Source organism: Anser anser (genome assembly GCF_964211835.1).
Source record: "Anser anser genome assembly, chromosome: 4".
Lineage (NCBI taxonomy): Eukaryota > Metazoa > Chordata > Aves > Anseriformes > Anatidae > Anser > Anser anser.
This window is the reverse complement of record NC_139724.1, coordinates 75756714-75780913: the sequence shown is the minus strand read 5'-3', so window position 1 is coordinate 75780913 and position 24200 is coordinate 75756714. Positions and strand designations below refer to the sequence as shown.

Below are 24200 nucleotides of genomic sequence, written 5' to 3'. Positions count from 1 at the left end.
CCTCGGGGCAGGAGCGAGCGCGGCCGGGCCCGCAGACGGGGGGGGGAGGAAGGGCCGGGGCCGCTCGGCGCAGGCGCGCTGCGGGCGGCGGCTGCGGCGGCGGCTGAGGGGAGCGGCGGGGCGCGGCGGGGCGGGCGGCCCATGGGGCCGGGCCGCGCTGCGGATGGAGCCGCTGCGCAACGGCGGCGGAGCGGAGGACAAGGCCCGGAGGCGGGGGGCGGACGCCGGGCCCCCGAGGCGGTGGAGCGGCGGCGGCGGCGGTGGCGGAGGCGCGGCGGGCGCTGACAGCTCCGCGGCGGCGGCGGCCGGGCCTAGCGGGAGGCAGCGGCGGGACTCGGTCCGCAAGAACCGGCCGCGTGAGTGCGCCTCGGGGGGGGGGGCGGGGCCTAGAGGAGGAGGCGGGGCCTAAAGGGAGGGGCGTGGCCTAGCGGAAGGGGCGGGGTTAAAGGGAGGGGCGTGGCTTAAGGGGAGGGGCGGGGCCAAATGAGCGGGTAGAAGAGAGTGGGCGGGGCTTGTGGAGTGGGCGGGGCTTGGGGAGTGGGCGGGGCTTGGGGAGTGGGCGGGGCTAGTGGTGGGTGGGGCTGGGGCGGAGGGGGCGGGGTTGGGGGCGTGGCTAAGGGAAGGGGGCTCCGGGGGGGGGGGGAGGCGCTGTATTGGGGCGCGTAATGGGGGTGGTGGGGCTGCGGGGTGGCGGGGGGGGCACAGGGGGACAGAAGGACACAGGGACACAGGCAGGGGACAGGGGGACAGAAGGACAGGGGGAGACACAGGGGACAGGAGGGGACATAGAGGGCAGGGGGTGGGAGGACAGAAGGAGTGGGGGGGATACGGGACACGGGGACACGGGGGACAGCAGCCCAGAGCCAGGCAGCGAGGGCTGAAGCGGTGCCTGGTTCCCCTGGGGAGCAGGGGAGGGGAGAAGCCCCACGGCTTGGCAGGGACGCTGTGACAAGCCGGCCACGGGCCGGCCCCCCAGCCCCAGTACCCGGGCTGGGCACGGAGCGGGCGGCAGCCCCGGTTTTGGCAGCAGCCGTGGCCGCTTTCAGCCATGCGTGGCGCGGAGCTGGGTGCCTGCAGGTGCCCGGGGGTGCCCGCAGGAGGAGGCGGCAGCACCGTGACGCGGCTGCCTGAAGGACGCCGCGGACAAACGCCACAGCAAAGAAAACCAAACAAACCCAAAAAGCAGTTCCAAAGCGCTCGCCCGCTGCAGAGCCTTCCTCCAGAAGGCTTTTCCTCTCCCTTTCCTCCGCTCCAGATCGGGGGAGGTTGCAGGAGCCATCCTGTAGCTGGCGAGGGCCGTGAAGCTCACGCGAAGTCACCGAGGTTACTGTGGGGCTCTCTGCTTGCCGAGGAATTGACAGGCTGGAAGCGGAGCGCAGCAGCGGGATGTAATGAGCAGCGGGGATCGGCTTTGCCGTTGGGATGCAGGAAAAGCAGCTTGGGGGGTGAGTCTGGTGCGGCTGCAGCTAACAAGATCGCCGCAGAGATCCCGCTGGGAGCCGTGCGATCGCTCCGTGCGGAGCCGTCGGCTGCAAAGGAGAGCTCAAAAACGAGGGTGGGCGTAGGTGGAGCCGTGCATTAAGGGATGAAGCCCCTCTGCTTTGCTCTTGGGCGGTTCCTGCCAAAGGAGGAGTTCCCTTCTGGAGTTGTTGGAGTCTTCCGTGAGGTCTGCGCCTGCAGGCTGGGCCGAGAGGAAGAGGAAGGGCAAGAGGCACGGCCGAACGTGCACAGGGAAGGAGAGCTGGGCCCTGCGGCTCCCTGCGTAGGGCCACGTGCCGGGCACGAAACGGGCGATGCCCAGGCAGCGAGGAGCAGCAGAACGCTGGCTTTGGAAGCTTCAGCGTCTTCTTCCAAATCAGAAGCCCTAAAGCTCGGCCTTGGCAGCTCCTTTGCAACACAAAATGTAAGCTTTGATTTTTTTTTTTTCTAAATGCATTTTCCTGTCTTGGAGTGGCGTATGAAATGTGCATTCCCCTTCTCGGAGCTGTGAGATCGGTGGCGCTTTACGCTGAACACTGACGAATGCTGGTGTTTTTTTCCTCCTTCTTCCCCCAGCTCTACCATTTCCACAGCAGCACAACGCTATTAAAATACAGCGTTGGCTGGTTTTTTTTTTTGTTGTGCGCTCGGCTAAATCGTCGGTCTTCGTTGCTCCACGGGCAAATCCTTTTAGCTTTTCATCTAATTGCCCCCTAACGAAGGATCGCTCTGCGGTCCCGCCCGTCACGTGAAGAAACCCACCGCGGAGACCTTTACTTATCGCCTCTTTCATCCTGACACTCTGCAGCTCTCACAGCCCGAACCTGGTAGAAGGAAGTCGGTCCGAGGAGGGTTTTTATTTACGCAGCACCGGATTTTTAAGGTGATTTACACACCAGACAAAGGCCTTCCCTTTCCCTGCCCCCGGCGGACGGGGGGGCAGAGAAGGGAGGGTTTCAGCTCCTGCCGCGGGGCCGCGCTGCGTCCTCCAGCTGTGTCTGGGGGGCTGGGAGCTCCCCGCTTGCCTCACGTACCGGATCCAGAGGTCTGCCCGCTGGAGAAAATGTTTGGTGTGGAGACAGAAAGCCACACGTGAACCGTGTGGATGCAAATGTCCCAGCGGGCTGCCTCGTGCAGCGCCTGTGCTGAGGGAGGAGAACCTTCATCGGGCCAAAAGGTGAAGAATTTTGCTTTTTTGGAAGAAAATTGCCTCGGAGACGCTTTGCACCTGCTTTCGCAGGCTGTCGTGCTGGGGAGGCCAGGTCGTGTGCCCGCCGTGCTGCGCCTCGTTCGCACCCCCGCTCCTTTTCATGCACAATTCCACGGCGTTTTGGTTTTATTTTTATTTTGAAGCTTTCCCCCGGGTCTGGCGGCGGTGCTGGCGGCTGTCGGTGCTGAAAATGCTGCAGAGCCGCTCCAAAGAACAGGCTCGCAGGCCCTGAGGAGAGCAGCTCCTGCGTTGGGAGGCGGATTTCCTGCCTTTCTTTCACACGCCACCGAGAGGCAGCCTGCTTCCCGGCAGGTGCCGGGCGAGAGCAGAGCCTGCGGATCCGAAATCGGGCCAGGAAAGCCGGCTCCGACCGCGGTAGACGCTGGAGAAATGGGTGTTTGAGGAGAAACAGCAGCTGGTGCTGGCGTCCGGCCAGGAGAGCGTCCTCCCCTTGGGTTTTTCTGCTTCTCCCCTTGGTTTTTTTTTCTGGTATGGGGAAGGACGGCTGCTGCCAGGCACGGCCATGTGGCTGACTTGTAGGAAAAGCACAGCTCTGTGCCGTGGGGATGAATTCCCAAATTCCTGCTCTTGCCTGCGCCCTTCCAAAAAACACAGTCTGGGTTCGTCCGCCCGTGGTCGTCGGGGCGCTCTCGCCCAGGTGAGGGAAGGAGGCGTGAAAATGGATCCTGACCGGCGGTGGGAGGCCTCTAAGGAGAGAGCTGTGACGAGGAATCGTTAGGTTTGAGTTAATTACCCCCGGGGCTGCCTTCGGGGCTGTCCCCGTGGCTGGCTCGGGCCGTCTGCCCGGGGCTGGCAGGGACGTCGCACATCTTCAGGGAGCCCACCGTGGAGAGGCTCCACGCTTGGTGTTCCACCGGTTCGGAGCTTTGTGAGCCTGCTACGGGCTTCTTAACGCGGGGGGATAGAAATCTCCCGCCCCCCCGAGGGCACAGCTGCGGTGCGGGATGAAGAGGGAGGTCCGCCAGCAGCTTCCTGGAAGCCCTTTGGTGAGCGTTAAGAGAACTCGCCGGGCTCCTCGTCCCGAAACTGCCGGGGCTGTGCGTGCTGCAGGTCATCCAAGGAGAGCAGGGCTGGAAAGCGCTGTGCAAGGAGCCCTCGGGCCGCTCCCGCTGTCTCTCCCCGTCACGCAGCGATCCGGATTCCTCCCTCCCTCCCTCCCGAGCGGTTATTTTTGCGCCTGCTCTTGTCTGAAGGAAACGCATCAGAAAGCGAGGCTGACCGGGGGTTGGCCGCGCTTCCCGAAATAGACCTGGCGCCTCCTTTCATCTCTTTTTTACAGAACAGCGAGGGTTTTGCTTTCTTTTACGGAGCAGTGAGGGTTCCGTCCCGCTGCCGCGAGCACGCGGCTGCGCTCTTCTCTTTGCTCGGCATCCCTCGGGTCTCGGCAGCTCCCGCCCAGCCTTCAGCTCGTTAACAGCGGCGTTAATCCGTTCCAGTTCCCCGCTCTAATCGCAGATTCCATCTGATCGGGGCTTTCTCTTGATCTTCTCCATGAAGCTCATTATCTAATACAGCTGTAAACGGCGCCGGGCCTGCCACCAGGGCATATTTTGCACCGGGGGGGAGGGGGGGGGCGGAATTTGACTAATAAAATAATCCAATTAGACATTTGTTTTTGTCTCCCTGGGGCATCTTAGATGCCTTGTCTACCTCGGCGTTACGTGCTGTAATTAGTTACCGTTTGTGCGTCGCTTTGATGCAGCAGCGCTGGTATTATCCCGGGCTCTGGCTCTGGATCAGGGCTTTATAGATAAAAAAAAAAAAAGGCTGGGGATTAAAATCGGAGCGGCACTCGGCCGGTGTGAGGCTGCTGCCCGGCCGGGGCCGTGTCTTCGGGGCGCTCTGTGGCGGCGCTGCGGGTATTGGGAGGATTGCTCGGGAGGTTCTGGGGGCTCCTGAGCACCAGGTGCCTCGAAGGAGGAGGTAGCTGAGGGGTCTGAGCGCCCACAGCCACGTTCTGTCAAAGAAAGAGCACGCTGGTTTTATTTTCCACTGATTCGGGTAGCTCGAGTGGGGCTGGACTTCGGAGTCCTCAGGGATTAGCACGGATCGATTCGGTCTGTGAGTATTTTGCTGACAGTTTGGCGTTACGTATCCCGTTTCTTTCTCTCTTTTTTTTTTTCCTCCCCTCTCCAGTCTTTCCCTGGTTTGGCCTGGACATCGGAGGCACCTTGGTCAAGCTGGTGTATTTTGAACCGAAGGACATCACCGCCGAAGAGGAGAAGGAAGAAGTGGAAAATCTCAAAAGCATCCGGAAGTACCTGACCTCCAACGTCGCCTACGGATCCGCAGGCATTCGGGATGTGCACCTAGAGCTAAAGGACCTTACCCTGTGTGGACGTAAAGGCAATCTGCACTTTATACGCTTTCCTACTCATGACATGCCTGCTTTTATTCAAATGGGAAGCGAAAAGCACTTCTCGAGCCTCCATACTACCTTATGTGCCACGGGAGGTGGAGCGTACAAATTTGAGCAGGACTTTCGCACAGTAGGCATTTTTGGCTTCTATACACACTTAGGATCTGCTAGTGAAACTCCGTTTAAGCTTCGAGCTAGGAACGCTTCCAGCCTTTCCCCGCTCTAAACTCCTCTAAAGCAGCTTCGGAAGAGCGCGCCTAACTCAGATCAAACGTAGCTCAGGAGACGGCGTGCGGGGTCACGTTGACGTCCCTAAATCGGGTCCCGCTCTCCCCTGAAAGCGCATGCAGCCTTCCCGCGGCTCCGCAGCGGCTCGCTGACTGCCGCGCCGTGTGCTCTGCCGAGACCCGCTGTGTCACTAGTCCGTGATCGTGCCCGTCTCAGTGGTGGTTCCTCACTGCCGGCTGTTCGCACGCTTCATTTTTTTTCATGTCATTCCCTAGCTCGCGTGGTTTCGCGTCTGTTACTGGGCTGGTCGAGGTTCAGTCCGGTTAGGTGGGGAATTAACCGAAAGGAGGTCGGGAGGCGGGGGTTGACATCATCGTGTGGCTTCCTTGTAAGATGGAGTCATTTAGGGCTGAAGTACGGGTGTGCTAGATGCTTTGCTTAACCAAGCCTTGAAAAATGTACCTAAGAGGGGTTGTGTGCACTCCAGGCAGCGACATAAGGGGAAAACAACCTCAGAACTCTCTTTTTTATTTATTTTTTGAGCAGCTAAGCCCCTTTTCATTATTTTTTTTTCCTTTTCCTGCCGGTCCCTCAGAGTCCTGAGCCCCTGGGAAGTCGATGGGGCTCTCTTGGCTTCCAAATCTGGCTCAAATTACTTGTTTCCCCCCTCCTTCACGTACGCGTGCTTCGCAGCAGGGTAGTGAGCCGCCCGCGGTGGGGGGCACGCAGCCCTCCTGTCCCCCGTACTTCTTTCTCCGCCACCGCGAGGAGTTGCGGGGATAACTGAATTTGGCAGCGAACGCGTTTTTTCTGGCCCTGAGCACAAACCCTTTCCCGTCCCTCGCTACTTCTTGAATATTCTGTTTCTTTCTTTTTTCTTTCCCCTCCGCCAGATGGGCGACCTTCAGCTCCGCAAGCTCGATGAACTCGATTGCCTTATTAAAGGAGTTCTGTACATCGACTCGGTCGGGTTCAACGGCCGCTCGGAGTGCTACTACTTCGAAAACCCGACCGACGCCGAGCGGTGCCAGAAGCTCCCGTTCAACCTGGAGAACCCCTACCCCCTCCTGCTGGTGAACATCGGCTCAGGGGTCAGCATTTTGGCCGTCTACTCCAAAGAGAACTACAAACGGGTAACGGGCACCAGGTGAGCGCTGGGAAGGGGGAAGGGAGCCTTATTTCAGGCTCTGCGGCGTTTTCCTGCGTGGCAGGTGGCGTTTGCGGGGCCGAGCTGCGTAGAGGGTGATGAGTTGAATGTCAGCCTCCAGCTTCTCCTGCGGTCCCGTGTCTCTGCCGATAAAGATCCCTCCTGGAAGAGGGAACCCGAATTTCATGGTTTAGCCTCCCTGCTGCAACTTGCGTCCCTGGAAGCTGTATTTTCAGTTACCCTGCTGCAGGAATTAACCCCTTTTATTTAGCAGAGATCCCACGGTTTGGTACTAACCCAGACCTGCTCGTGACCACGGTTAGCTCCGGTCACAGCAGCAGAGATTTGAATCCGGACTCGTGCAAGGTACCTTATTTTGGCGAAGGGATGCTGGAACAACCCTAATGCCCCGGCCATTGCTGGACCGCTGCAGCCGCTGTTCTTGGAGATGTGACTCGTGGTGCCAGCGAAGCTGGAGAGCTCCGTGGCTTTAAGCTTTCCCAAATCTCTTGAAAATGAGCAACAATAATAATAATAAAAAGCCCCACAGCACAGATCTTACTCCTCTCAGACATGTTTAATGGCATGTTCGCACAGTAACGTGCTCGGGATGTGTTTTTTTCCAGAGTTTTGCATAGCTGTCCCTTAATACTCCTCCACGAACCCCTCAGGACCAGTATTTATTTTGGGATCAACTTCTCAGAGCGCTGGGGAGAAGGTGGATATTTGTAAAACAGGAAAACGAACTTCTCGTTTAGTAACGCGCCCTCTGCAGCAGGCTGTGAGGGCACGGGACTCCTTACGGGCTGCGGGTTGCTGAAAAGGAGCAGGTTTAAAGAGCAGAGCTCCTCTTTTGGGACTACTCCCACCAGAAAGAGCAGCAGCAGGAGGGACGGGGCAGATTGCACGAGCCCTCCCCTCCCGCGCCCCTTCAGAAGCCGGGTGGGTGACTTTGGTTCTGCTTTGCGTCGCAGTCTCGGAGGGGGAACCTTTTTCGGTCTCTGCTGCCTTCTCACCGGTTGCTCCACCTTCGAAGAAGCCCTGGAGATGGCGTCCCACGGGGACAGCACCAAAGTGGACAAACTGGTGCGGGACATCTACGGCGGCGACTACGAGCGCTTTGGATTGCCGGGCTGGGCCGTGGCGTCCAGGTAACGGCTTGGCGGTGGGGTTTTTTTCTACAGAAAGTTCTGCAATGATGAAAAACTGAACCTGCGTGTCTTAGGGGAGCCGCCGCTCCTCCTGCTCGTGGTACGCCAGATGTAAATGACTGACTGTGCTGCTTTTTGATGTTAGAAACACTTCCAAATGAATTGTTTTAATTAACTTAGCAATTCCCCTTCTCTTCCGGAGTTCTGATGCAGCCAGGCCTTTAACCTTGAGCCTTCCTTTGCAGTTTTGGGAACATGATGAGCAAGGAGAAGCGGGAATCTGTCAGCAAGGAGGACCTCGCGAAGGCCACCCTGATAACCATCACCAACAACATCGGCTCCATCGCACGGATGTGCGCCCTCAATGAGGTATTTTGGGAAAAGCCATCGCGTTGCTTCCCCTCTGGGGCATCGCTTCCGTGCCGCTGCTGTGCCGTGCCTCTCTCCCTGCGTACGCTTCAGTAGGCGCGTTCGTTCCTGTGTTTCTGGATGTTCAGGGAGATGTAATCCGCTCCTTTTGGATTCTTAAGTGAGTTTTGTGCTTGCCCGCCTGCGTACTCTGGGTCCCCTGGGTTATTTTTACCCCGTTTCCTCGCTCGAGCACCACCGCTTCCATGGCCGTCACCGTATCTTTGTGCTTTCAGCTTCTTTACAGTGCTGCCTTGTTGCATTCATGTCAAGCAGCATTGTACAGGGCTATGAAAGAACAGAGACAGGCTCTTCGCGTGGCTTGGAGCACTCCTCACTCGTCGGCAAACCCTATTTATCATCATTTGCTGCGGAAACTGTGCCGGGTATCTTACAAATGGTCGTGCCCACAAAACGCCAGCAGATTCCTCGCTTTGCCAGCCCGTAGGGTAACGAAGGGAAGATGCTGAAGGGTTAGGGAGGGCAAAGCGTTAATGACTGTGGGGATGGGAGATCCACAGAAGGACGTGAGGGAAGGAGCAGGTGGGAGGTGTTCCTGATTCCTCTGGAAGCGGGGGAGCTGAAAATTACCTCTCCGTTGGAGGACAAGAATGTTTCCCGTCGTCACTTGGCTCCAGAGAACCGTTCTGTGAGTGAGAAGGTTGGCAGAAAATCTGCTTTAAATCTGAACTGGGTCAGTCTTGTCCTTTCTTTCAGAATTGCGCTGGCTGTGAGGTTTTAGGTGCTCTTTTCAGGTTGAAAGCTCTTCAGCTTTCCCTGCGAGGAGCCGAAGGCCAGAGGTGGGGGGAGAGAAGAGGTGGCACGCGCCGAACGGTGCTGCTCCGCAGTTAAGGGATCTGATAACAAAACCCCAACGATTCTGGTGAAATCCCTAAGCCAGAGAGGCTGGAGTTACACCTGTAGTTTTCTGGGTGGTGCAGAAGAGTCTGAAGAAGAGCCCGCCTTAGAACGCCGTCGCTGGCACCGCTCTTTGATGGAAACGTGCCTGTTGGTAGCGCTCCGCGGATCCGGCTCGGCCCTTTCAGCACGGTCACTTTGTTTTGTCTCTCTTCCCTGGCCCTTCCCCGTGCAGTTTGACCCTTCCAACGCGCCCTTTTTGATCTTGCGTTGCTCTTTCGAGCTGTCCCTTGCTGCTGCAAGAGCCCAGGCTGACCTGGTGTCATTTCTGGCCTGCAGACAGCCTCCCCTGGGTCCAGGTTTCAAATCCTGCATTCAGAGAGCTGCGCGTGCACCCCAACTCCCCTGTCTGTGGCTCCTGTCCCTACCCGCCAAGGCAGTTCTGCTCCTTAGCTGCCAGGAGCAGGCTTTTGGGGCGATGTAAAGTTTCTCTGGATTTAATAGGGAATTTAACGTTGACCGGTGATTTTTGGTTTGCATCAAGTCCCACTGGAGAATGGGATTTGAAAAGCTACCCATGGCCTTCTTCAAAGACACTCTAACTTTTTTTTCTTCTAACTCTATGGTGGGGCTTCCGTTGTTGCAAGCAGAAAATGAAAAATTCAGGCTTAACGTTCCCGTCTTTTTCCTTCGTACTCGCAGAACATCAATCGAGTGGTTTTTGTTGGCAACTTCCTGCGGATCAATACGATCTCCATGAGGCTTCTGGCGTACGCCTTGGACTACTGGTCGAAGGGACAGCTGAAAGCTCTCTTCTTGGAACACGAGGTGAAGCGACGCTCCAGCTTTATTTTCTCTCTTACCAAAGCTCAGGTCCGTGAGCGCCCTGCAGGCAGTCCTGTGGGGTTTGTAGCTGCGGTGCTGAGCGTTGTGCAGTGGGTTCCAGCTGCCCCGTTCCTCTGGCCACCGTTGCTGCAGGTTGCTAACACGCAGGTTGCTCTGGTAACTACGATAAGAATGTTTTACTGCCAGGCTCGTGCTTGCTTGTGAACTTCAGTTTTCCTGAGGCCATTTCCATTACTGATGCTGCACCCTGCAGCTCTGCTGTCCTACGCAGCAAATAGAATCCGGATCTACTTCCTAACGTACCTACGTCTAGTTATTTCTTCCGCCACCCCTTACAAGTTTTTAAAATCGTGCTGTACGCTCGATATTTATTCCTGTTACTCTCGTATCAGGTGCACGCCCAGGTGTGAGGTGCTAATGGATGCTCCGTTTTGGCTTGCAGGGTTATTTTGGTGCCGTCGGTGCTCTTCTGGAACTCCTGGATTCAGCCTGACTCCGTGCAGCCTCCGGACGTCGGCCCTACGAAGTCGGGGCGCTCCCTGGGCCTCGACGCCCACGTTCAGCTTCAAAGCAGGCGTTCGGTGACTCGTTAAACTGCGCGATCCCGTCAGAGGGGGGAAAGGACTGCCGCCTGCCTTTTTGCAAACAGTTCTCGTTACGCTATCAGTCCTGCGCACAGGGGCGGGACCATCAGCACAGCCCTGGCGTGTGAAACCCGTGGGGGGACCGCTCCTGTCCCCTCCGGACCGCGCAGCGGCCTGTCGGACACCGCCGAGCTGTCAGCAGGGCTTCTTTCCGCTAGCGCGGGTTCTTAACCTTTGTGTAGGGATCGTTAGAGCCGGAAGGGAAGGCGAAAATCCCGTGCCCTGGGTACCGGAATGCGCTGAGGGCGGTTCCGCTTGCAGCCGGTGACGCTTTGTGCGGACCGCAGCCCCCCCGGGGACACGCCGTAGCGTTGGCGTCGCGTTAGGAGCTGTCAGCCTGTGACCTTGAGGCGTGCTAAAAGCAAATGTGAAGGTGAACTAGGTTTCTTTTTCCTTTCCTGCCTCTGTTGTAAGGCTTGGCTGCGTGTAACTATACCAAAGATTACTTTTCTTTCAGTCGTACGCTTGGGGTCTTCTCTGTAACGCTCCGTTTTATGCTTACTAATTGCTAAACGGCTGTAGTCTGGGGGGAAAGCTGCTCTTCCCTCACACAAGGTGTTCTTCTCCCCGTGTTCTCCGTGCGTGCAGTCTTGCGTACAGCCTGCGAAGCGGCTCGTACAGCCAGCGAAGTGGCTCGTACAGCCTGCGAAGCGGCTCGCTGCAGCTTGGAGCCTCTACAGGTTCGGCACTTCCAGGCTGGGAATGTGGAGGCAGCTTGCTGCGTCCCGAACAAACGATCCCTCAGAAGAACAGAGACGCCGGTAGTGGCCAGCAGTTTAAAACAGACCAGCTGCATGCACACAGCTTGTACAGCCATCCTCCTTCCTTGTCCCTCTGCTTTGCCTTGCCTTCTTTTTTTAGAAACCCTTCCCAGTCTTGGATGTTTGGCTCTAAAAGGAGCAGGGTCTCTAGTTAGCAGGGCATCGGTAGCGTTCTCCTTTCCGCGCTGCCAGCTTTACTGGTCCCAGTATGACCCGAGGCGGGCAGCGTGAACAAGCTGCTTTCCTGCAGGGCCCTCAGCACCTTGCCTTGCTGCTGGCGGTTAAGCGGAGGCGCAGCTTCGGCCCGTTCCCTGCTGCCTCCTGCTTCGGCTTCCCAGCTCCGTAACTTGCTAAAAGCGCGCAGCCTCCGTCCGGGAGCCGGGCGAGGGCTCCTGTTGCCCCGAGTGCCCGTCGTCCTCACCGACCGCGTCTCTTGAAGGCGTGGTTTCTTCCCAGAGACGTCGATTTTCAGCTCTCTGGTCCCGATGGCCGTCTCGAGGAGGAGTCACAGCCGTGCGGTTGGGTGACCGGGGGCCGGAGGAACGCGCAGCGGAGGCACCGGGGCTGCACTGCGAAATCGCGTCCGTCCCTTGAGCTCTTGCTGCAGCCCCAGCGCTCTGCGGCTGGCTGGGCTCATTGCGTGGCACTTGCCTCTCGTTTGGGGCTGAAAAGGGAAGAAATAGTCCGTCCAGGTGTGTTCTTTCCTAGTTTAGATCTTGTGTGAGGCTTCTCTAAAGGCCGGCACGTCAGCTGTGCTGGGAGCAGCGCGCCGGACAGCACAGAGCATGAAGCAAGGTACCTTCACAGCTCGAGGGGCCTGGACCTTCCTGAGCGCATCCCAGAATTAAAGAAAAAAAGGGGGTGGGGAGGAAAGGAGAGAAAAATGGGCGTTCTGAAGCGTGCCCGTGCCCAGGGCCTGCTTTTGGCCCCGGGAAGTAAGGCTGGGGGGGCTCAGCAGGCAGGATCGGCCCCGGGGCTTTTCCAGAGCCCCCTTGGTGCGGAGGGGAATCCCTGCAAGGCGGGGAAGGGGGCTGATGGCTCCAGTAGCAGCCCTGGGGAGCCGAGGGAAGGCGGAAGCCACCTTGAAACGATTTGGGGAACCTCTGCGGTGCCCCCGCCGCCCTCTGTGAAACGAGATCCGGCCCCGGCACGCGGCGAGGTGCCAAACCCACGTCCCCGATGCCGCCCGTGGCTTCGTGGCGGGCCCTGCAGCCGCGTGCTCGGACGTCTCGCGCCAAATGCCCTGCTGTGTTGTTGCGCGTTCTTCTGTAAAACTGCTTTTCGTTTTTTTTTTTTTCCTTGGAATAAAATATTTCAGTTATTTTTGTATACGCGAACCTCCCCTTGGCGTCTTGTGGTCTTCTCCCCGGCCGCAGAGCGAGCGCCGGGAGCGTGCAGGGGAAACGGGCGCAGCGCGTCCCTCGGCGCTCAGCTGATGGCAGAAGCTGATTAAAATTAACGGCCAGCAAGCCTTAATTACTCCTCCCGCCGCCCAGCACCCGGCCGGGGCTGCCAGCGTTAGGGGGCAGCAGCTTTTAGCGCTGGGCAGGGACGGGATGGGGCGGCAGGATGGGGGCTCTGCAGGTACCCGAGGCCCCTGCACCACCTCCTGCAGGGCTGGGGACCCCTGGCTGCCCCCCGGGGGGGGGGCTGCGGAAACCAGGGGGGGGCTCCCCTGGGGCTGGGGGCGCAGGGACCCGGCCCTTTGCTCCGTCCCTGAAGTCGCACTGGGGACCGGCGGCCCCAAAACAAACCAAATCCCACAAAACGCAGCTAAAAATCCCTCTGGGTGCGAGGCTGGGGCTGGGCTCGGCCCCGCCCCCCCCCCCAAGGAGCCATTTCCCACCCCCCCCACAACCACAGCCCCGCTTCCAAAACCTGCTTTTATTTACATTTCAAGTCAAATCACATGCAAAAACCGTGTTTTTTTTTCTTTTTCCTCGTTTTCCTTAAGAATAGTGTGATTAGCAAAAAAGGACGCATTAGAATTTTAAAATAGCAATTAAATATACAAAAATAGAGCTTACAAAAAACAAAAAAAAACCGACAACAACGACAACAACAAAAAAAAAAACAGCGACCGTTTTAAAAAATATTCTGCTGCAGAATTCGTAGTGTACAAACACGTCTATGAGGCTCCACGCTCCATAAACAGGCTGGGGAGAGGCGCGCGGTATTTACACGAGGGGGGGGGACGCGCGCCCAGCCCCGCGCCGCTGCTGTGCCACCGGGTAATACTGAGAGCCCCCCCCCGGCACCCCCAAAAGGGACCGAGAGCTGCGGGGAGAAGGGGGACGGGTGCCCGGGGGGTGCCCGGGGTCACCCCGAAAGGCAAAGGGGGGGATTGTGGCCCCCCCGCCCCCCCAGCAGCTTGCGCCCCGCGGGCTGCTTGGGTTGGGGGATTTTGGCACCGCGTTGGGCTGCACCTGGAGACCCCGAGCCCCCCCGGGGGCTGAGAGCGGGCGGAGAGGGCAGGGTTTTTGTGCCCCCCCCTCCCCGGCTCCGCCAAGGCCGTGCGGAGGGCCGGAGGTGGTTTTAGCCAAGCTGGTGGGAGAGGCGTTCACACCGGGGGCTCGCCCCTGGAAGGGGTTTTAGGGGTTTTTCGGAAGCCCTGAGGTAGCCCACGGCGCGCCGCTGCGGGAACCGGGGCGCAGCGGGGCCCCGACCGGGCTGCCCGAGCGTCCTGGGGGGGGGGGCACACGGCTCCCTGCCCCGCTCAGCCCTTTGGGGATCCCGGCGTGAAGCCCCTGGGGGGCAGAGAGAGCACGAAACGCAGCACCCAGGCGGGGCTGCACCCACGTAACCACCCCCCCGGAGGGGAAAAAGAAAGAAATCCCCCCCCCTTCGGATGCCACCGAACCCGCGGTGGATGTGGGCTGCGATGCTCTGGGGGGGTGGCCGAAGCCGGGCACGCGTGCGGGACGGGCATCGAGGCGAGGCGCTCCCCCCTCTGCCCCAGCTCCGGGATCCCGGGGAGGGAAAAAAACAAAACAAAACAAAACAAAAACCTCGTTCCGAGGACCAGCGCGGGATGAGGGGGGAGGACGGGCTCCCTCCTAAAGTGCTCTCAGCTCCCCGTCCGTCTGTCCGTCCGTCTGTCCGTCCGTCCCCAGCCCTCGCTCCGTGCTGGTGCCGTAGTGCTTTGGTTGTCGTCTCCGGGTGCCCGGGGTTCCCCCCCCCCCCCCAAACCCCCGGCGCCGGGGCAAGTCCGTGCGGGCGCAGAGCTATACCAGGTTCTCCGCGCCCGGGAGGGGGCCCTGGGGGGGGCCGGGGTCCTGCTTGCTGTGCAGCTGGGCCAGCTGCAGCACCGGCATGTTGCAGAGCGGGCACACTTTCCGCACCTCCAGCCATTTGATGAGGCACCTGGGGGGGGAGAGAAACAAAAAAAAGGGAATTTAAGAGAACCGTGAATCCACCCCAATGAGGATTTTTGGCTTTGGCACCCCTGGTGCCATGCCGCGGCAGCTGTGAGCGACTTCTCTCCCTCCCCAGCCGCCGAGGCTTGGCTCAGGCACTCGCCTCCGCTTCGCTGCCTCTCGCAACGCCTTCGGAAAATCGCAGCGCCGCAGGCAGGGGCTTTTCCATCCCGCGCCTCCCTGCCCAGCGCAGGGGGAGCCCGGCAGCCACCCAGGAGCTGCAGACGCAGGTGGATTTGGGGCCGCACCGCGCTCGGCTCTCCAGGCTCCCAGGCGGCTTGGGAGAACGGCCTGGCACCGATCCTGGAGCCGAGGAGCTGTTGGTTTGGTAACCAGCACCGCTCAACGCCGTAAATAAAAGCTGATTAAAGGGGAGATGTCAGGTTTTTATTCTCTAAAGCCCGGGACAGGCAATGCAGCACCGCCTGCGTAATTCAGGGGCCGTCCATCACTGCGTGCCTTGGACCAGAGGCGTGCAAAGAACCCGGCCCCAGTCCCTGGCTCTTTGTTTCTTTTACATCGTCCCACACTTACTTTCTGTGGAAGGCGTGTTTGCACGGACAGATCCCCAGCTCGTCCTTGGGCTTGAACTCCTCCAAGCAGACGGCGCAGATCTGAAAGACGAGCAGGTCACCGACACGGTCGGCGTTTTCGAACGCAAAAAATACCCGCGTGTCTCTAAACGGGGGGAAATGCTCCCCAAAAAAACCTCCCCGTAAGCGTTTCCTGGCTCCTGGTGCAGGTTTCTGTCCTCTCCCCAGTGCTCACCTCACCACTGCCTTTAATTGGGGAAAAAAAGGGGGAATTTGGCTCCCGTCTGAGCTCCGCCATGAGCAGCGGTGCTGGGCAGGGCTTGGCTTGGCCGCGAGACAGAGCCCGGCTTAGCGCAGCTTTGCACAGCCCCAGGGCTGCAGCCCTCCCGGAGGTAAATCCTCCAGCTCCTGCGGTCATTAATCTGATACGTTCATTTAAACAGCAATCAAAATAAGTTTAAAGCCCAATCTGCCTTTAATCCGGGCTCTAATTGCCGGGGTTGGCAGCCTCTGGGCCGGGCAGCGCCTCCCCGCCTGCTTTATCCACAAACATCGCAGGGAGGCTGCGGGGAGGCGCCGCCCGTGGAAACGTCCGACCCCCCACAGCTTTCTTTGCAGAGCCCGGTGGGTTTGCACCGAGGACCAAGCACATTTTGGACCCTCTGAAGCCCTCGGAGAGGCGGCGTCATGGGAAAAAGGGAAAAAAAAACAGAGCTGGGCAAGCGCTGAGGAGCCCAGCATGGAATTTACCTCCTGGCGAGCCCTGGCAGCTGCTGCTGCAAACCCCCGATATCCCATTTTTTGCCCGAAAATGGGATATTTCGGAAGGAGCCTGAGCAAAAACCCTCCCAGCCTTCCCCAAACCCCCGGGAAATCAGAGCAGCAGGGAGCTGCCGAGCAGGAACAGGGGCACCCCGCTCCGCCTCCTGCTGCCAGAGGAGGGAAAGCAGCAGCTCACTAGGAGGCTGTATGGAACAGGCGTGGTGGGCAGCGCTGGTGTCATAAATAAAGCTGAGCGCGGCCCGGCTCAGCTTCGGCGCACAATACGGGCTGTAAATAAGGACATTAATCCGTCGAGCGGCCCGGGAAGCTGGGGAGAGTGAACGCCTAACGCGTTTCAAAGCTTCAGGTTGAAACCAGGTGGGTGAGGTCGGAAAAGGTGGATTAGGGAAACCTCGTTACTTCGAGAGGTGTTTCCCCCGGGCAGAGCCACCCGGGGATCCTCTTAGCGCATTAAACGCAGCGATGCAGGCAGGGGGCACTGCTGCAGCCGGCACTTCTTGTGATTTCGGACGCCCCCCCGGCTGCTGCAATCTGCGAAGAACCCCTCATTTTTGGGGATGCAAACAGGGCTTTTAATTCCTAACGCATCCAAGCAGCCCGCAGCTGGCCTCCTGCAGCCACAGCTCCTTGCTGCGGGGATGACAGTGCATAAAAAGCACAGCAATGCACGAAAAATGCACGAAAAAATGCACAAAAAGAGTCGTGCGTGGAAAAAACTGCATGAGAAACAACAACGTGTGGAAAATCGCGTAAAGATGATGATGCATGAAAATGCATACAGACAAAAATGCACGAAAATGCATAAGAACAACGCATGAAAATGCATGAAAATGCAGGAAAATACATGAAAATGCATAAAAACAATGCATGAAAATGCATAAAAATACATGAAAATGCACAAAACAACCATGCACGAAAATGCATAAAAACAATGCATGAAAATGCATGAAAATGCATGAAAATGCATGAAAATACATGAAAATGCATAAAAATACATGAAAATGCACAAAACAACCATGCACAAAAATGCATAAAGACAACAATGCATGAAAATGCATAAAAATACATGAAAATGCATAAAAATACATGAAAATGCACAAAACAACCATGCATGAAAACGCATAAAGACAACTGCCTGACACCCACAGTACCTAAAAATGATGATGTACGAAAATTAATGACGCATGAAAATAACGGTGCATAAAAAGCCAACGGCCCCCGGGGAGGAGGCTGGGGCTGGCCCGACCCAGCCCCTCCGCAGCTGTGCCCGTGGCAGCGGCGTTAGCGAGCGGCCGGACCCGCCGAGGACGAGGAGCAGCATCGGGGAGCGAGCACGAGGAGGAGCAGCGAGGCTGCAGGCTGGTGGCTACGCGCCCGGGCACACACGAGCCTTTGGCACCGCGTGTCCTCGCAGCCGGGAGGTGGCAAGGGATGGAGGGGAGCTGCCGGTGCCGCTGCTCGCCTGCCTCTGTCACCCACCCTGCGAGGGGCGGGGATTTTGCAGACCCAGCGAGTTCCCCTGCTGCTGACAGCGCCCCAGGAAGAAAAACCCCGCGCACGCTCACCTCGTGGAGGTTCAGCTCCTTCACCTTCTCCTTGAGAATAACCTGCAACACAGAGACAGGGTCGGGACACGGTTCCTGCCGCGTTTACAGCCACTCAGGTCCCCATAAACCCAAATTTCCACACACAACCCCTTTCTGTTGCATTTACCCTCCCATTGCAGTGAAAACCCTCTGCTTTCGGGCACCAGCCCGGGGCCACGTGCCGCGCCAAGGCAGCAGATGCCAGCACAGAGATGGGGTGAGGTTTTGCAGGGCACGGCGCGAGCAGAAAGAGCCCGCTTAAAGTTAAACCTAAATTCTAAAAATATGCTAAAAAACGGGCCAGTCCTGCACGCTACTAGCAATAATAATAAATAAATACAGAACCACGAAAGTGCCCGCGCTGTGACAGCTGTCTGTACGCGTGGCGCTCCCCGGGAGCCAGAAACCTCCGGCGTCCCACCTGCAGCCTGCACGCATCCAGCGTCAGCCCTGTGGGTGGACGGGGCGAAAGCAGCGTTCGCACAAAAAAAGATCCGAGGACAAACCCCAGGAGGTCTCCGAGCTGAGCGCCCGGAGGGGGCTGCGCTCCAGGAACAGCCACGTGCCGGAGCATCCATCCAGCCCAGCTCCACCTCCTTAGGTTTCCTGCCTGAGTGCTAGGTCAGAGGTGGAAAAAGCTACAAAACCCTGGGGAAAACGGGAAAATGGGATGTTTCGGCGGTAACCAGCATTTATTTTAACCCCTGCGCGTGGGTGGCTGCAGAAAGCAGCTGGCTTGGCCGCGGGGACTTGGACGCCTTCCCCGGGATGGACGGGGCCGCGCTGACCCCGCAGCCAGCTCCAGCCCACGTTGCAGCTGCCGGAGGAGCGCTGGATGCTCCCACCACGACACCGCCGAGGGTTTGGGAAGCGCCAGTGGAGGTGCTGAGCGTGGAGACGCCCCCAGCGCCCGGGGACCAGGCTCCGGGGACTTGGCACTTGTGTTTGGTTTCAGCTGGGGGAAGCCTCTCCGCTTCTCACCGTCCAGCTTAAACTCTTGCTTTCAAGGTGTTTTATCTTTAAATAAATAGCATTTCTATTCTTTTTGTCCTGCTGATTGCTCTTCTTGCCCCTGAGCTCGCCTAGGAGGAAGCACCCAAGCACCTGCAGGGCAGCACGAAGGCCGGACGGCAGCAGACCCCGAAATGCTGAGACCTGCAGAGCACCGTGTGCAGGCGGGAGATGCTCTCAGGGGGCCCGGCTGGCCAAAAAACCCTAAATCAGCAGGAAAAGAGGTTTGGCAGAGCGTCAGCAACCTCTCTTCAAAGACCTAGAGCCTCCCACTGAAAAGAAAAGCTCGATGGCAACCCGAAAGAGTGATTATCCCAACAAACCCGCAGCCTTTACGCGCGTTTGGCTCTCGGTAGGAGGGGAGCCGCAGCCTGTTCATCACCTCACCTGCTTGTAGGCGTAAAGCTCTTTGTGTGCTTGGTGTCTGAGCCTGGAACGAAGAGAGGGAGAGAAGTGAGGGCAGGCCAAAACAGCAGGACTACCCTAACAGCCCAAACACACCTCATTTCCCTCCCCTCCCCATCTAATCGCTTCGGTTTTAGTTTTTTTTATTTCGGAGAGGAGAACGGCCACGTGAAACAACGCAGGCCGCCGAGCCCGGGCTGGGGCTTTTTGTGGAGCTGGAACCACGGCGTTTCCGTCCAGGAGCACACAAAACTCCCACAGCTTTCCTTTCCTGAACTCCCTAATTTTCAGCGCAAGCATCTCCAGCGGCGTTAAGGCCGACGAAAGCTGCCAAGGGCATTAGCAGCCGGCAGAAACAGGCCCGCTGTCCAACCCCCCTGCTGCCAGCACCTCCGGGCTGCACGCAGCACCTTTCCGCAAGCAGCGAGCGCCGAAGAGCCAGGGGAAGCTCTGCTCCTGCTTGAGCGAGGACGGGGCAAGATCTCCCCGTTAAAGGGTTTCCCACGACGAGCCCAGGCTGTGGCGGCAGGTTTCCCTTTCAGGCTTCCCTTAATAAAACCTCTTTCCCCGGCAGAAGGAGCGGCAGCCCGTTTTAAGCAGCCCATCGTGCAGGCGAAGGAGCCGGCTGTGCTTCCGAAATAAACCCACGGGAAGAAAGCCACACGTCGAGCGCTGCCCCCTCGCTGCACGGCGCTTAGAGAAGTGCTCTGAAAACTCGGCAGGGAGGTCACCGAGGCCGAAGAGCTGCCGGAGGGTTCGCAGCAGGGACGTCAGCGCGCCCGCAGGGCTCGGGCGGTCGCAGAAGTGCTTTCCCCAGCCTCGAGTGTGGTTTGTTGGGGGGGGGGGAACCCCCCCGTGCCTGCAGTTTCACTTCTCTGCCCCCAGAATATTTCCTCTCCCAGAGCCTGGCTGCTTCTCACCGAGCTCTGCTCCCTACAGGCTGCAGTGGGGAAAAAAGCAGAAAACCACGCCAGCAAGTTATAAAAGCCGTGTAAAAATACATCCCTATCCCTTTTTTTTTTTGCTTGAAAACAGCCCCGAAACACTGCTGGCATTAAAAAGCACGCCTCAATTCGGCAAATGTTGTTCAGGGCTCCAGTAAGGGAGCTCTGGAGCCCCCAGTCTGGAGGGGAGCCATCGCTGTCTGGTGCTCAACGTGCCCCAAAAGCTGGGGGGGGAAACCAGGGGGGGCCGGGGTCTGCGGGCACGCGGAGCAGGCAGCAGGAGAGGTGCGGGTGTGGAGCCAGAGGGGTGAAACCGGCCCAGCCCCGAGGCTGGGAAAGCGCTTATGAAACGCAGATGGGGGAAAGCAAAGCTTGGCTGCCGGGGACCACCTACGAGGGGGGAAAAAAGCTCTCCCAGCCCGGGGGGGAAGCCTCTGCCTTGCGGAAAGAAGAAAGCCACACGTCCCCCTAGGTGCGTGGCTTTGGCCGCGGGCGGGGAGAGGATCCCAGCCCGGACGGATCCCGCTCCGATCCGGAGCAGCTGCCGTAACGTGAGCCCGGGATCTGGCAAGCAAGGTTCCCCGCTGGAGCCAGGGGTTCGTCCGTCCCGTGCCAAGCGCCGCGACCCCGGAGGAATTCGGAGACCCAGCTCCCAGCCCGAGAACCGCGCCCCGTGGATCTGGTGAGCAACCTGAGACTCACGAGACGAGAGGCTACGGGGGGGGGACGGTGGTGGCAGACCCCACGAGCAATCCTTTCTTCCATGCTGTCAGCTTTGAGGTTGGGGTAAATACACCAGGTATCGGCTCTCCCACGCTCGGGCTGCCTCGCACGAAGCGGGCTGCAGAGGATGCTCCCGCGCCGCATCGCCCTGACTGTTAAACGAACCCCTCGCTCCTCCACGGCCTCCAGATGCGGTCCTGCTGTTAAAAGCCACACATCTCAGCGCAGGAGGGGTCAGGAATGCGCGGGGTAATCCAGGAGGGCTTTAGCAGCTGGCTGAGGAGGGGGAGGAACTCAGCATCAACTCAGGATCTTGCTCTGTGGCCGGTGGGTTTTTGCTTGCCAGGAGCCAGCGGTGCTCCTGATTAAGCGGCAAAGCGGGGAGCAGCGAGGAGATCCTGTCCCAGAGCTGGGATGCTCCGTGCGTGGTCCTCCCCCCCCCTCCCCGTCCATCTACACGCTGAACCTCAAGCTTTTAAACCCAAAGTGAGGTCTGGGAGCGCAGCTCTGCGGCGAATTCCTAGGAGGGGGTGGTGCTCCAGGGGCCCAGGGCACGGGTAAATCCCCAAAGCTGAGGCTGCTCCGGGTGCGGGGGAACCGCCTTTGCAAATCCCGGAGCTGGTGCTGGTGCTGGTGGTTCGATTCATCGAGTCTCAGTCGAGGCTGGGGCTCCGAAGGGATCTTCAGATGACCTAACCCAAGCTCCCGTCTATCAGAGGTCGGGAACCAGCACGGCGTTACTCCTGGGGGCGGCAGCCGAAACGCCTCTCCCCGAAAGGCACTCCGTCTTCATTTAAAGACAGCCAGAGACGGAGAGCTCGCCACTTCCCTCCCTGGCTTCTTTCAGCAGTTATTCAACACGCCTCCAACTTCTAAATTTAAAGGTTTTCTGGCTTGACCCTCCAGACGTTACTGCTTGTTATTTCTTCTTTGGGGCAGAACGCACCCAGCGAGACCCAGCGCCCAGGAAAATACTCGGAAAGCCCAAACGCCTCTTCGTTTTGCAAGCAAGCTGTATAGATTCAGCTCAACCTGGGGAAAACGCATCCCTCACCCTTCCAAAAACCATCTGCCCTTTTCTTTGCCTCCCCTCCTGTCGGCATCCCAGTTAAAAGCAGGCTGGGAGCTTCGCCTCGCAGCTCGTGGCCCAAGTCTCTCCCCTCTGGCCCACGAAATAATTAAAGCAAGCCCCAAAGCGGAATAACCTTGTCCCCATCGCCCAGCTTAGCAGATCAGCTCTGCGCCATTAATCCCCGGGCTGCGCTGTTGAACGAGCAATTTGGGTCCGGTAACGAAGGGGGCAGGCATTAAACATTTCCTAAGCACACGGCGCCCGAGTTAGTCATTAAAGAGCGAGCCGTGGTGAAACGCTAAGCGGAGGGCAGGAACCATAAAACGCCGCTTTCAAGTCCTGTTTGAGACGGCCGCCTGAGCAACCGCGTTCCCTGCCCGTGTAAGTGCCCCCATAAATAAATATCTGCGGGGTTTGGAGCCGATAACACAATTCCCTTCGGAGCTGCTCGCTCCCGGACGTGTTGGGTCCACACCGCGCGAGCTCTGCGTCCGTTTCCTCTGCGGGGGATGAATGTTGCGTCCGATGCTAACTGCTGAGCAAATCCTTTTTCTGGTTTTAATTCTTTTTTCTAATTCTTTTCCTAACAAACTAGCCCGCGGGTCGCATCCAGCTGTCAGACAGAGGTGCGGGGAGCTCCTCGCGGAGGGGCGAGGTGAGGCGGTCGTGCGGGGACACCTCCTGCGAACAGCCGGGGCAGCTCTTACCTGATCAGGTAGCAGCAGAAGAGTAAACTGAGGATGAAGACGAAGATGGCCGTGCCGAAAACCACGATGTATATGTTGAGAGGCAGGTTCTGGAACCCGATGTTCGGCATCCTGAAACTGTAATGCTGGAAATCCGAGCTCATGGGTAGGCTGCGAAGAAAGGGAGAGAAGAGGACGTGAGGCTCCATCCGAGGGCTGTCGGCACGGGATGCCCTACGCAGGAGAGGAGGGACGCCCCGAAAACAAAGCAGGGCAGGCTAAACCGTGCCTGGGATTCCCCTTCTCCCTCCGCGTGCTCCTCGCCCAGCTATTTCCCCTCCTGCCGATGCAGGCAGTCCTTTCAGTTAAACTCCAGGCGGGGATTTGCATCCAAGCCACCCCAATCCCAACGTCCCCCTGCACCCGAAACCTCAATTAATTAGACTGAAATGCCCCAAAGCGGCCGGAAGGCGTGCTGGAAGGGAAAGTTTTGCCTCCTCTCCCCTCCCGTGGTCTCCTCACTCGGCAGAAATTCTGCCCTCCAGCACCGGCACCAGTCCCCGCTCCTTTAGGGTGATCCCCCCGGACCCGAGGCACAGCTTTCCACGCTGGCATCGGAGCCGAGGGGAGGGCGAGGACACAGCCACGGCAGATGGCAGAGCCGCCGGGAATTACAGGTGCCATAAAAGAGCCTTGTTTGAGTTTCCCGGCGCCGCCTGTGCAGCTTTACCCCCCAGCACGCCGGGTGAGGGGAAGGGGGAGGCGAGGAAGAGGAGGGCGCAGCGCCCCTGGGTGCTGGTGTCCACGTCCCAAACGCGGGACCGGAACAAAATCCCGCGGACAGAGGCCGATAAAACCTCGCGTGCAGACCCCTGGGGCGAGGATTTCAGCGTGCGAGCTCTCCCGCGGGCTTAGCGTGACGGTTCAGCAGGCGGGACGCCGATATTGTACAATAACCCGAAACCAGCGCTTTTTAAGCAGACGCGTTACGGAATCCGGTGGAAGAGCAGCCCGCCGTCCGGGCCTCGCCACATAAAACCTCCCCGCACCCAAAACATCACGACAATCACCGAAAAGCACCGATTTGGTGTTGCTCCTCATCATTCCTTTCCGCTTCACGGCTCCCGAGCCGCTCACCCTCGCGCGAACGCAGCTCTGGCCGGGCACAAAGTTCCCCCGCCCCCAGCTCCGAGAAGGAAGTTAAAAAAAATATATAAAAAAAATAAAAAAAACACCTTGTTTTCCTTTCATCAGTTACTGCCCACGGGAGGCGGCGCGCGTGCAAGTTTTACAACAAACAGGGAAACTACCTGCAGTCTCCCCCCCCCCCCCCCGACTTTTGGCGAATTAAATTACGGAGGGATGACAAAATCCCCCCGGAGCAGGGTTTTTTTTTTTTTCCGGCGCAGGAGCCGCACGGCTCCAGGTTTGGCGCAGGACGGGGTGAAAGCGTGGGAGGTGGCCGCGGACAGCGGGGGGAAAACAGCGATGAAAAGCCCCGGATCTGAGCCGCAAAGCTGCAGGGAAGGGTTTGGGCTCCCGGCAAGGACGGATTCGGTGTCTGAAAGAACACAATCCCCGAAATTATCCGTGCTGCTGGCTGCTGCTGTCACAGCCCCATCAGCGCAGGGACGCAGCGCCGTGGCACCTAAAGGAACTGGGTTTAAGCCCGGGAAGCTTCAGCAAAGAAGCCCGACCCAACAGCAAACGCTCCTGTGCATCTTTTCCTCCTTCGGACCCTTTTTTTCTCTAAGCCTGCCACCCCCACCGGGTGCTTTCTTGGTGCAGGAGCACTTCTCCCATCCCACGCGCCGCCCACTCGCGGGGATCGGGCCCCGCTGCTCGGGGCGGGCAGCGAGCTCGGCAGCCCCAGGGCAACAAAAAACAGCCCGAAACGCGGAGCCAGCCCCTCGCCCGCGGCCTCCAGCA

General features: G+C 58.8%; 2 protein-coding genes across 10 annotated transcripts in view; one reads left to right on the top strand and one right to left on the bottom strand.

Annotated features, from left to right (window-relative positions):
- The first annotated feature begins 76 nt into the window (after positions 1 to 76).
- PANK2 (pantothenate kinase 2) lies at positions 77 to 14297 on the top strand. Of its 2 annotated transcripts, XM_083832760.1 has the most exons (7): positions 77 to 356; positions 4847 to 5199; positions 6191 to 6444; positions 7419 to 7595; positions 7841 to 7964; positions 9564 to 9689; positions 10150 to 14297. In XM_083832760.1, the coding sequence occupies exons 1-7, from the start codon at positions 164 to 166 to the stop codon at positions 10198 to 10200; spliced, it is 1278 nt and encodes a 425-aa protein (XP_083688886.1). In that variant the 5' UTR covers positions 77 to 163; the 3' UTR covers positions 10201 to 14297. The 2 variants fall into 2 exon arrangements, with proteins under 2 accessions (XP_083688886.1, XP_083688887.1); XM_083832761.1 differs by lacking the exon at positions 77 to 356 and having other exon boundaries at positions 4914 to 5056.
- The window catches only part of RNF24 (ring finger protein 24), a 24774-nt gene continuing 13555 nt past the window's right edge, over positions 12982 to 24200 (bottom strand). For 7 of the 8 annotated variants that reach the window (XM_083832762.1, XM_083832765.1, XM_083832769.1 and 4 more), the window contains 5 exons: positions 22293 to 22442; positions 18829 to 18871; positions 17410 to 17451; positions 15063 to 15142; positions 12982 to 14475 (listed from right to left, as the gene is read on the bottom strand). In XM_083832762.1, the coding sequence (XP_083688888.1) occupies positions 14337 to 14475; positions 15063 to 15142; positions 17410 to 17451; positions 18829 to 18871; positions 22293 to 22435 (447 nt within the window). In that variant the 5' untranslated portion in view covers positions 22436 to 22442 and the 3' untranslated portion in view covers positions 12982 to 14336. Of the gene's footprint in view, positions 14476 to 15062; positions 15143 to 17409; positions 17452 to 18828; positions 18872 to 22292; positions 22443 to 23341; positions 24190 to 24200 lie in introns of those variants that run through there. The other variant, XM_083832767.1, reaches the window with a different exon arrangement.

What these genes read in the sequence shown, in the direction of transcription:
- PANK2 (XM_083832760.1), top strand. Translation starts at nt 164, where the DNA reads ATGGAGCCGCTGCGCAACGGCGGCGGAGCGGAGGACAAGGCCCGGAGG. An exon ending in GGTCCGCAAGAACCGGCCGC is followed by an intron (nt 357 to 4,846) that starts GTGAGTGCGCCT and finishes TCCCCTCTCCAG; the next exon opens with TCTTTCCCTGGTTTGGCCTG. An exon ending in CTCTCTTCTTGGAACACGAG is followed by an intron (nt 9,690 to 10,149) that starts GTGAAGCGACGC and finishes TTTGGCTTGCAG; the next exon opens with GGTTATTTTGGTGCCGTCGG.